Source organism: Aedes aegypti, chromosome 3, assembly GCF_002204515.2.
Source record: "Aedes aegypti strain LVP_AGWG chromosome 3, AaegL5.0 Primary Assembly, whole genome shotgun sequence".
NCBI lineage: Eukaryota > Metazoa > Arthropoda > Insecta > Diptera > Culicidae > Aedes > Aedes aegypti.
This window is the reverse complement of record NC_035109.1, coordinates 102,861,364-102,873,637: the sequence shown is the minus strand read 5'-3', so window position 1 is coordinate 102,873,637 and position 12,274 is coordinate 102,861,364. Positions and strand designations below refer to the sequence as shown.

The window sequence follows — 12,274 nt, the reverse complement described above, 5'->3', positions numbered from 1 at the left end:
TGTTCGATAGAGAAAGAACATGTTGTCAAATTTATAACGTATCACCTGCGCTCTTCTCTCCTGCTGCTTAGAAGCAGTAGAAAAGCATTTGAATTGCTTCTAATCGAAGACTGCTCGTGCAGGAGAAGTGCTGGTTAGTAGCCAACAGATATTGAACAGCAGTGCAAATTCTGCTTCAAGACAGCTAAGCAATCAAACTGCTTCTATAAGACATGAAGCATATCAAATGTTGTATACAGTCCGTTCTGCGGCTTATTAAAATGCTTCTTGGTTACCTAGGTAGAAACACAGCTGCTGATCGCCTCGCTGGTGCAGGATACGCGTCAACAAGGTTCCTGTTCAGGACATCAAAAGATGTATAACCAAGTCCGTCAACGCGCAGTGGGCAACCGAATGGTCCCAGCAGAGCACTTGTCATCTACGCAAGATCAAACAAGATACCCAACCATGGATCGACGTTATTTCATTAAAAGAACAGCGGATCATCTCCCGACTGCTGACTGGATACACCCGTTTATCGCAGAACATGGAAGACTTGCCTTTCCACAGATTTTGCACCACTTGCAATACACACAACAAGGTGGAACATTTCCTATGCGTCTGCCCTCAGTACGAATTTCATCGTAGAAACCATGGACTTACGGGGAGCACTACTGGGGGGGAACCTATGCAACGATACGACTACACTCAACACTGTCATCTGTTTCCTGAAAGATTCAGGACTAATACTCCCAAATATAAGCTTACCACTACTTTTTCCCGCAGTCGGGGTATCTCTGCCGGTGGAGGGTTTCGACCATCCCCCGGGAGAGCTCTACCTTGTTCTTGCCTCCCCTCCATTCTCGGTCTAGTGAGTTCAGTTTTGCGTCGTCCGATAAATTTGGCTCACGGTTTCGCGCATGTTTTCGTCGCCGGAGATTTTTGTTTTCCTGTTTTCAAGCGTCTTGCTGGGTAGTGCTTCGTAAAGCCCAAGCAGGACAGTTCAGTTTTGCGTCGTCCGATAAATTTGGCTCACGGTTTCGCGCATGTTTTCGTCGCCGGAGATTTTTTTTTTCCTGTTTTCAAGCGTCTTGCTGGGTAGTGCTTCGTGAAGCCCAAGCAGGACAGTTCGGTTTTGCGTCGTCCGATAGATTTGGCTCACGGTTTCGCGCATGTTTTCGTCGCCGGAGATTTTTTTTCCTGTTTTCAAGCGTCTTGCTGGGTAGTGCTTCGTGAAGCCCAAGCAGGACAGTTCGGTTTTGCGTCGTCCGATAGATTTGGCTCACGGTTTCGCGCATGTTTTCGTCGCCGGAGATTTTTTTTTTCCTGTTTTCAAGCGTCTTGCTGGGTAGTGCTTCGTAAAGCCCAAGCAGGACAGTTCAGTTTTGCGTCGTCCGATAAATTTGGCTCACGGTTTCGCGCATGTTTTCGTCGCCGGAGATTTTTTTTTTCCTGTTTTCAAGCGTCTTGCTGGGTAGTGCTTCGTGAAGCCCAAGCAGGACAGTTCGGTTTTGCGTCGTCCGATAGATTTGGCTCACGGTTTCGCGCGTGTTTTCGGCTCCTAAGATTTTTTTTCTGTTTTGGAGCGTCTTGCTGGGTAGATATTTGGAAGGCACAAGCAATACGGTTTGTTTTCGGGACGCCAAGAAGTTTTGCTGTCAGTATCAGTTTTGTGTTCAGTCGAGGATGGATTACCAACTGGTGAGTTCGTTTCATTCTTGTGATAACACATATTTTCTTAAAAGCGTAACTTTTAAGTAATTTTAAAACAAACTTTGTATGGTTCGTCACTATAAGTGTCGGCATTATGTTTTTTTTTCTTATACAATTTCAATATACATATATTTGTCTCTTTTATACGTTATTAAAAATTATCTTTTGAATTGTTCGACATTGTGAATGTTGACGTATTTTTTAAAACTTGTACCATATCGAGACAAAATGCACAGTAATACTCATATGTAATTTTCAAACAAACTATGTATAGTTCGTCACTACAAGTGTCGGCATTATTCCTGTTTCATATAATTTAAAATATATACATGTAATTTTCAGTTTTCGTCATTAATAAAAACATCTTTTGAATAGAGTAGTGTTTGATCCTTCGACCTTGACACTTGCTCCTGCTGGGGCGGGTGATGAGGGCAGGATCAAACATGTCGCGCGTCGGTAGTGAAGCGGTGAAAAAGTGATCGGTTCGTAAGTAGTGTTTGATCCTTCGACCTTGACGCTTGCTCCTGCGGGGGCGGGCGATGGGGGCAGGATCAAACTTGTCGCGCGTCGTTCGCTCAGAGAAATGAAAAAGCGCCGCGGATCGCTAGTAGTGTTTGATCTATTGATCGCGTCGCTTGCTCTTGCGTGGGCGAGTGACGAACACTTGTTCGGCGTTTAATGCGATTATCGAATTATTTCGCGAATCCGGTTAGGCGTGATTATATCATGGCTCGCATCACCAAACATTGGTGACTCCCAGATCTTTACCTTATCCCACTAACCCAATATCCTCTCCATGACAACCGTGGAGATGCAGAGGTGATCTCGGTCTCTAGTAACAACGGTAGTCACACTAACATTCCTTCCCTTCCCCGATGATCGTAAGGACGTGGCCGGCGCCGTTATTGACTTTTAAATTTGAGCTCTCGATTTGTGCACATTGAAGAATGGTAAGCTAATCCCAAGCCCCATTCATTAATTCCCTGTGCAACTTCGATTGTTCTGGTCAATCACGGAGTAGCAACTACGAATTGTACGGTCATCTATGCTTATGCTTATGCTTATATGCCCCTCCATTCTCGGTCTAGTGTGAAACAATTATGTTTAGCTTGAACCTGTTGCTGGCGACTAATTTTATCTCACCGAAAACGTGTTTTTCAAATTTTGTGTTAGTTTATTTGTATTCTGATATGCTGCTTGAAAGTCTGTAAAACTTCTTATTAAAAGCAGCCTTTCTGGCGCTTTTCTGACAAATGGTGATGAACTAGCCGTATGCGCTAAAATCGCCTTAATAAAGAATAAAAAAAATGTGTCTGACATTAAACAAGGTTAAACAGGCCTGTCTTATGTTTTCATAGCTCTAGGAAGTCCAAAACATCTTGCACAATGAAAAACTATCAAATTTTGAATTGATGTACCCAGCATTAAGTAAATTGATTACTCTTTCAACCAAAAATCTCTTGGAGTAGTGTGTGGTCTTTGATTCCGTTGCACCCTACAGGAGGTGAGCGACGGAATCAAAATAAATCGTGATCGATACACACGTTAATGCTTTCAGTGGACGATTTGCCCTTTGAAGGAAGCACCACAATAGACAACGGACTAGCATGCAACGCCCAGTGGCACAGTCGAAAAACTTTCCTGACGAAAAATTTTCCGGACTGACGCGTTGTGCGAGTACGAACAGATGTTTGTGTTCAGTCGAGAATGAATTGCCAAAACTGCTCGTTTTATGCTTGTGATAACACTTTTTTTTTTCTCAGCCACGTTACGTTTATGCAATTTTTAAACAAACTATGGATAGTTCGTCACTACAAGTGTTGACATAAAACCTTATTCCTTTTTCATATAATTTTAATATACACGAACCTTTGTTTCCGTCATTCGTTCGTCAATTTTCTCAGAATTCAACCCCTGTTATGGATGATTCCTTGAAGGCTCTCACCAAATCCCCCTCAAGATTGCATGTTGCCCGTTTTTGTTTTCTCGTAAAGATGAATTATTTGTTTGCTGTTCTTTCTTTATGCTACACTGTTAGATGCTTCTATAGTTATAATGTTCTTGCGTTCTACTGTTATGTACCGATAGTAGATATTAAAGATATACTAATGAATTTCGATTTCCCTTCCCAATAGCGGCGCCAAGATGAGCTGGAAAAAAAGGCCCAGGAACTGGAACGTCGGGAGGCCGAACTGATGAACAGTGCCAACGCCAGTCGGCCGAACAATTGGCCTCCGTTGCCGTCGTTTTGTCCGGTACAGCCGTGCTTCTATCACGACATCAACATCGACATCCCGACCGAGTTCCAGAAGATCGTCCAGAACCTGTACTACCTGTGGATGTTCTACGCTCTGGTCATGGTGGTCAACATCCTCGGTGGGTTGGTGTTGTTGATTCATGATGGGGAATTCCGCACGTTTGGATTGGGCATCTTCTACGCGGTGCTCTTCACTCCGGCTTCGTTCCTGTGTTGGTAAGTGTGAAGGATGAATTGATAGTGGGTTAGAGTTGATGATTTGGTTTGTTTGCTTTCAGGTACCGCCCGGCGTACAAGGCGTTCAAGAACGATTCCAGCTTCAACTTCATGATGTTCTTCTTCATATTTTTCTTTCAAACGTTGGTCACCATTATCCAGACCATAGGTTTTCCTGGGTCCGGTACGTGTGGTGTTATTACGGCTATCTCGCAGTTTAGCGCTGGCGGTATTGGAATTTTGGTCGGTATCTTCATATTGGCTATCGCTTTCGGGTATGGCTCGTGCGCTGCTGGCAACGTTTTTATGTTGAGCAAGGTAAGTGTCCTCCAGTGTCAGTCTACTCCGTCAGTCTGCCAGTCGTTATAAATATAAAAACTAAGCTATTGTAGTGATATAGTTATGTCCAAGATGATAAGGTGAACTCAAGGCAAAATTAATTTCAAATGATCTACGTGATTTTTCACGTACCAAGGACGTGTGGATTATTTAGAGTGAAGGGAGAGAATATCGTCATTGGATTGACTTGCGCTCTTATTGCCGTATCAAACATTGCAAAACTGAAATACCGCTATCTGTATTTGATAGTAATACCACAGACAAACAAATGTAACACTCAATTTATTCTCATCATACCGCAAAATTGTGCTCAATTCTAATATTTCGTAGTTGGTCAACGTCTCACTCGCGGCGTTCGTATCATTTTTTGGAGATTGTGCATTACCCGCATCTAAGGAGTCGATGCCGGTTATGGATCCTTACAGAAATACGTAAAATTAACACTCAAAACAATCCAAACCCTTTGATTAATGGAAGAAAATTGATTAAATGAAAAAATGCCAAACAGCTGTTAAGCCAAACGACCATTATATCAAATAACAGAATGTCAAATAGCTATTATGACAAATGTCATTAAACCAAACGGGATCGACCGTGGGTCAATGGGTCAATGAATGAATGATCATTGGAACCGTAACATTTACCTCGATGTCTTTCGCAGATCCACGCCATCTACCGCAGTGGTTCCGAGACGAACCGAATCACGATGGACAAAGCTCGCCAGGAGTTCCAGTCCGGCTTTTTTGGGAATCAAATCGTGCGGGATGCGGCGGCCGGTGCGGCGAGGGCTACCGTGCAATCGCAGTTCAACCAGAACAGGTACTGAAATTCAATCCCAAATACAAAACAAGCAAACAAACACTACAAAAAAACATACAAACTATTACTACTATTATATTTACGAAGCATTACCCACTTTCGAGTTTACCGTTTATTTATATTTAAAATCTATTACATACTGGCGTGTAGTCATGACCCAGAACGGCTGTTGACCTGGTTTTCTACTCTCCTCACTACCTTTGCGATCACTACTTGATCCCCTCACAACCCGATTCTTCCCGTTGATTCTACGTTCTTTCTATAGTGTTCCCGTTTCCTCTGTCCGCTTCAAAGTAACCATGCCCTACTTACTTCACTTTTTTTTCTATTTTAAAAATTATCTGAACGAAAGTAGTTTCTGTTTCTTGTTTTGCTCCGTTGTGGGACTCGTTTCTTCCCATAAACGCTTTATCGATTAAGTATGGTCTGTTCCAATTTGAGATTCGATTTATCATGCTTGAGTTTTTGAGTTTAAATGACCACTCGACGATGAATCATAATCATTGAGAATAAGGAAGCAAATTGTTAGACGTTAGAAAGCATGGAAAGCAGGGCTAAATAAATTGTGAGAACAAACATTCAAAAAACCCTAAATTAAACCTTTATCACGTTAAATGGATAAGCTAGTAACTGCTAAGCATAAATCAAAAAAAAAAAAACAAACCAACACACTTCAGTGATCATTCAAAATGATTAGACTTAACTTTTAAACTTACCACACAGAGACTAAAAGAACCTTCTTGCGCGATATGGTATGCGACATAGACTACGGTAGCGATAACTGAAAGTGAACTGTAGGAGAGGTAGATTTGTTTTTCTGATAGTCATGAGTTGAGAAGTTAGACATGATAAGTTAAAGAGAAAGGCACTGCTTCGTTGTTTATTGCCTACTTAATAATTATTGAATAAAAGATAATGATCAACTCTGAAAAAGAAGCACGTTTTTGATCGTCCTTTTTGAATTAGTTGTTAGGCAAAGCGAAGAAAAGGATATCCGTCTCATTCGTCTTCGGTTGATGTAAGAAGTGAATATAAAATTAGTGAGAGGAGTACACATTAACTCAATTTACATTAAATTAACAAGCATATAAATGTCAGTGCCCTGTTGGTTTTTCGTACTTCACTTCAGGAAGACTGACTCTACTTTTCCAATTCGAGGCGGTTTCTGTAGAAAGATTTAATTTTATACTAAAAAGGGGTACAAAATGGGCGCACCCATACTTAAGCTTTTGTAGGTCGGTTCATGAAGAGCTCGATTAACTTTGTGAGAAATGAGAATTCCAGTTTGTTCGTTTGTTAAACGATTCGCGTGTCTAGATTTTTTATATTTTTGGCAATGGCAATAGTTTTGCGACACGAACAGCACGGTCCATACCCAGATGTAACAAATAACACATTACATAATAAACGTCAAGTCTATTTAAATCAGAATCGACGATTTTGACTTTTATTTCATATTTTTATCACATTTCTTTTTTTATAAATGCTTTCTCTTATTTCATTTTCGCTTCAGCAGTTGTTTCCGTTTTCTGAAAACCCCTTTTATTATGTTTCGCCCGATATCCTTCCACTTGTTAAGTCTAGGTGCCCAAAGCATGGTAGAATTGTTTCAGGTTATTTTTCATCACGATTATTTTATTTTTTGCTTACAATTGTTCGGAATCTTGTGATCATAACTTCTAACAAAATCAGCTGATAGGCATTGGGTTGAATTTGGAAGATTGATATACATTTTCTACGCCGGAGACATGAATGCAAGCATTGGATCAACTAAATTGGATTCTAAGCACCTTGTTGGCACCCCATGATTTGAAAGTATTTGCAACAATGTGTAGAGTTCTGAGACATATTGTTATCTTCCACCATACAGTGATTCAGGTCACGAGGGTTTTTGAAGATTGACGGGCTGAATATCAGCAGTTCGATCTTTAAAAGCTTTCTCTTCCTTTGACGATCGCTATATGCGTTCTTACACTCAGGCAAATGGACTATTGAAATACATAGGAACCCCTTACGAAAATTCACCACAAGAGAGCGCAAAAAAGTTTTCACGGCGATCTGGAATTGAACCAATAATTCACGAGATAATACGATCCAGGACAATCGGCGACGACCACAGCGACGTAAAGGGACAAGCGATTGGAAGCTCGGTACGTGGAACTGTAAAGCCTTGATTACACTACGCGCGCAATGCACGAACGTTCGCTCGAAAAAAATCGTTCAAAGTTCGCGCGAACTGTTCGAGCTTCTGTAAGTACAAATTGTTCGCCCATGTATTACACAGTTCGAAAACACGTCTGTGGTTCCATGACTGTTGGTCGTAGCAACCAATGTGTGGTGTATTCATTGTTCGTCAAAATGTCGCTGGTGCTGTTGTTGTTATCAAAGTATATTATTAACAAACGATTTCCCTCAACTAATCTTTCTTTACTTCCAGATATAATTTTGTGATTCCCCAATGAATTTCTTCAAAAACCCTTGCAAACATCAGTGCAAGATTGTTAAGAATTGTCTAAAGGAATGACCCAGTAAAAATGCCGAGGAAATCTTTTGGAAATTTCGTCGGAAACTCAAGAACTGCATTATTTTTTGAAATTCCCCCGGATATCGTTTATTGAATGTTTCATCGATTCCTTCCGAAACCCATTAGATACCTCCAGGAAGAACTTTTGTTCGGTACCAGATTTTCTAGACCGGTTTCGATAGGGCTCCAGAAATACCTCCAGCAACTCGTTCAGGAATTTTGCCAGGAGTTCCTTCTGGGATTCATCCATGGATTATTCCAGGAATTTTTGTAAGAATATGTATTTCTACAAGGGATCCTTTAACGATTTTGCCAGAAGTTTCTGTCGAAATGCCTTTAGCAAACCAAAGGATTATTCAGGCAACCATTCCAATTGTTACTCCTTCAGAGATTATTCCAAAGATTCATCAAGCGATTTCTACTTATAATCCTCTAATAATTATTCCAGAAACACATAATAATTCCTCTAGGAACATCGCTTTGGGGATTTTTGCTGAGATGTTCTCAAGGCTTTCTCAAGGTTTCACTTCGACAGTTTTTTCAAAGAAATTCCTCAAGTAATCCTCTCGACATTTTTCTAGGAATTATTTCCGACTTTTTCTTCATAGATCGCTCCAAGAATTCTTCCAGAGTTTCCACCGAGAATTCATCTGAGGATTCTTCAAGAAATAACTTCATAAATTCCTATAATGAGTTTCCTTCAGGAATTCTCCAAGAAAACTTACTACATAAATTATTCTTATGATTTTTTTTCCAGGTAATCAGAAATCCCTTTGAAATATCTCCAGAGATTCAACCTGGATCTCCAAAAAATCCCCAGGGGATTCCTCTAAAACTTCCTCAATAAATTCCTATATAGATTCACCCATGAATTTCTTCAAGGATTTCATAAAATAGAATTAGTCCTCCAGGTTTCAACTCCGATTTTTTTTAAGAGATTTTTCCTGGAACTCCTTTTCTGAAGAAAGTTTTTGAGGAATCCCTGGATAAGTTCCTGGAGGGATTCCTGGAGCAATCCCTGAAAGAATCACTTAAAAAAATCTAGAGTAAAGTCTTGAGGAATCATCGGTGAAATTTAAGAATCCTGAAGGAACTCTTGCAAATGCCTATGGAATGATTCCCAAGGAAATCTTTGGAGAAATTCTTGAAGAAATCCTTGGAACATAAACATTTCGGCTACACATACTTTATTTTTCCAATGTTTTTTTTTCTTTTAAAATAAAGTCTACGTAGACGAAAAGTATATTTCATTACAATGTACAGTTGATTCTCTACCAGATCATCCCTGGATCAATTTCTAGAGTAAACCATTGAAGATTTTATGAAGCCTAGGAGGAATTCTTGAAAAAAAAAAACTGTAGAAAATCTCTGAAATCTCTAAAGAGATCCCCTTGAGAGATTTTGCTAGATCCAGGGATTTGGAAGAATCTCTGGAGAAACGCCCATAAAAAGGATTTTCTAAGTTAATTGGAAGAACTTCAAGAGGAATCCCTGGATACTTGTTTGGAAGCCAGAACGAATCTCTCGAGAAATGCCAGGGGAATCCCTGTAGGATTATTTAGAGAGATCCTTAGAGTAGGTCATGGAGCAAGTAATATCTTGAGTTATTCTTTAAGAGATCATTCTAGTGTAATTCCTGGAGAATGCCTTGAAGATATCTTTGTAGAGATTTTCCAAGAGGAATCTTTGGAGAAGTCTCTGAAAATAAAAATTCAAGGATAAAAATTCCGGAGTACTCCTGAAAATCCTGGAGGAATCCTTGAAGAAATTCCTGGAAGAATACCAGTAAAGATTTTACTGGAGGGATCAATAAAGGAATTATTGGAGACATTCCTGCAGGAACTGTTGAAGGTAATCCTGGAGCCCTATCAGAAATGTTCTAAAATGTCTCATGGCGAAATCTCTTGCAAAAGCCCTGGTAGAATCACTGAAGAAACCCCTATAGAGATTTAGGGAGAGATTTCTAGTAAAATCTCTGGAGGAATCTCCAAATGAATTCCTAGTGACATCTTTGTCAGTACATAACTGTAGAAGTTCTCATGAGGACAATAAGCTGAGAAGTAGGCTCTATCCCGGTTGGTACATAACGTTAGAAACAAGAAGGAGAATTTTATATATGTCTTTCGGCAACGGTCTTTTAAGATCTGGATGAAAAATCATTAATTTTGTGCTGTCGAAAATGTTCACACCATACCCTTCTGGAACCGAACCGTCATACCACACATACGTATAAACTACTGAATGTGATATGTACCTTTCCAGTTCCAGCTGTCCTTGTGCCATTGTGCTCAGAATGGCCATACCTACAAAACTGTCCAGAGTTCTAATCTAGGAATCCCTATCTTTCATATAAAGCTTAAGGCTCAAGAATCCATCATTAAATCATAAGCAATCATCAAAAATTAAAAACCATTTTGTTCGTTAAAATTTCAATCAATCCTTATAAAAATCTATTATCGTATTTCAAGTGGCAAGTGAAATACAATGATAGATTTTCAAAAGCATTGCTTCGATTTTGAGCAAAAAAAACTGGTTTTGAAAATTTATAAAACGATGATGGTTATTTTCCTCTTAATATAAATGTGATTTTTTTTTCTAAATGCTTTAGGAAGGAGTAATTCTTGCACGGATTTTTTACAGGAACAGTTTCAGATCCATTCCAATGGCTCTCCAGAAATTTATTGAGGACTTTAACAAAACAAAACTTCCCGGGATTTCATTTTCAACTAATTGACCAGGCTAACGTTGTATTGCCACCCAGGAGGTCGTTTTATTATTCATAATTTTCTCCAAATCTCTATAGTGTCTATTTCTCCAGAGATTCTTCACATAATTTTGCAAGAAATTTAAAGTGGTTAAAAGGCTCTACAGATGAGGGAAAAAAAAAAAGAAATTTATCCAAAACATATCTCTAGGTATTTCCTTGAGAAGAACTTTCAATCACAACCGTATTGCCTACACTAGTTCCGATAAAGCTCTTATTCATTACTCCAGGGATTTCTTCACAGAGTTCTACCAGAGACTTCACTGGTGATTTCTCCAGACTTTTCCAGGTAATTCTCCATAAATTTAGCCATTTGTCAAAGGATTGTTCCAGGTATTTTTCCAGAAAAATATAGACATAGATTTCTCCAGCGAAATCTCTACAGCACTTTTTCCAGATTTTTTTCCAAGGATACTCCAGGAATTTCCTCAAGGGATTTCTCCAAAGATGTATACAAGGATTCCTTCAGTAATTCACCCACATCCTTCTGAGATTTTTCCAGCTTTTTCTTCAGGGTTTTCTCCAGAGATTACTCCAGAAAACCCATTTTATTGTTCCTCCAAGAGTTGTCCTAGGGTTTTTTTCAGAAATCCCTCCAGAGATTTTCCCAGGAATTCCTCCATAGATTTTCCCGGGTATTCCTACAAAAACTCCAGCAAGTATTTCTTCAGGGATTTTGCCAGAGATTTAACCAGAGATTCCTTCAGGATTTCTCCCAGAAGTTCCTTTAGGGATTCCTCCGTCAATCCTACAGGGAATTCTTAATATTGTTTCTATAGAATTGCTCTTGGAAGCCTTCCAAGTATTTCTCCAGGAATTTATTTACGGATTTCTAAAAAAAATCTTCATGGAAGGAGTTTCTGCGATCATTCTTGAAAGAATCCTTAAAAGGAATCTTGGGATTATTTCTGATGAAATTTCTGGAGGAATTCATGATAGAATTTATCTTTGGAAGAATTTCTGGAGAAGTTCATGGAAAGATCCCTGAAGGTATTTTTTGAGGCCTTAGTCAATTGTCTACAATTAACTTTAAGGTAAATCCCTGGAAGATTTGTTAAAGAAGTTTTGTAATTATAAAAATTCTCAAATTCTTTTTTTTGCGATTTTGCTAAAACTATCTCTAGGAGAATTTCTGGAGAAAACTCTTGAAGATCCCTTTAGTAATTAGTGAAGTAATTACTTGAAGAATGCTAGGAGAAATTTCTTGTCGAATCCCCACAGGAATTCCAGATAGAATCACTGAAGCAATCCGTTGAGTATCCCTGAAAAAAATCTCCGGAATAATTCATGGAAGAATTTTGAGAGGACTACATGTGGAATACACTGAATGCATCCTCTGAGGAGTTTCTGTAGAAATATCTGGAGTTATCCTTAAAGAAATTGTCCTAGTGTAACTCCTGGAGGAATCCCTGAAGACATCTCTGCAAGAATCCCAGAAGAAGCATTCTGGAAGAATGCTTGGAGAAGTCTCTGGAAGAATTTCTGGAAAAATATCTGAAGAAACATCATGAGGAATCACTTGAAAAATACCTGGAAGAATCTCTGGAAGAATCCCTGGACCAATCCTTGAAAAAAAATCATGGAGGAATTCTTGGAGATAATCCTGGAAGAATATTATTAAATATTTTTTTTCATGTTACTGCTCTTGAGGAACTCGGTGCGA

General features: G+C 39.3%; 1 protein-coding gene across 3 annotated transcripts in view; it reads left to right on the top strand.

The window, feature by feature from the left end:
- The window catches only part of LOC5563589 (secretory carrier-associated membrane protein 2), a 38,390-nt gene that overhangs the window by 22,588 nt on the left and 3,528 nt on the right, over window positions 1-12,274 (top strand). For 2 of the 3 annotated variants that reach the window (XM_021852374.1, XM_021852375.1), the window contains 3 exons: window positions 3,828-4,165; window positions 4,228-4,483; window positions 5,166-5,323. In XM_021852374.1, coding sequence (XP_021708066.1) covers window positions 3,828-4,165; window positions 4,228-4,483; window positions 5,166-5,323 — 752 coding nt within the window. Of the gene's footprint in view, window positions 1-3,827; window positions 4,166-4,227; window positions 4,484-5,165; window positions 6,755-12,274 lie in introns of those variants that run through there. The other variant, XM_001647883.2, reaches the window with a different exon arrangement.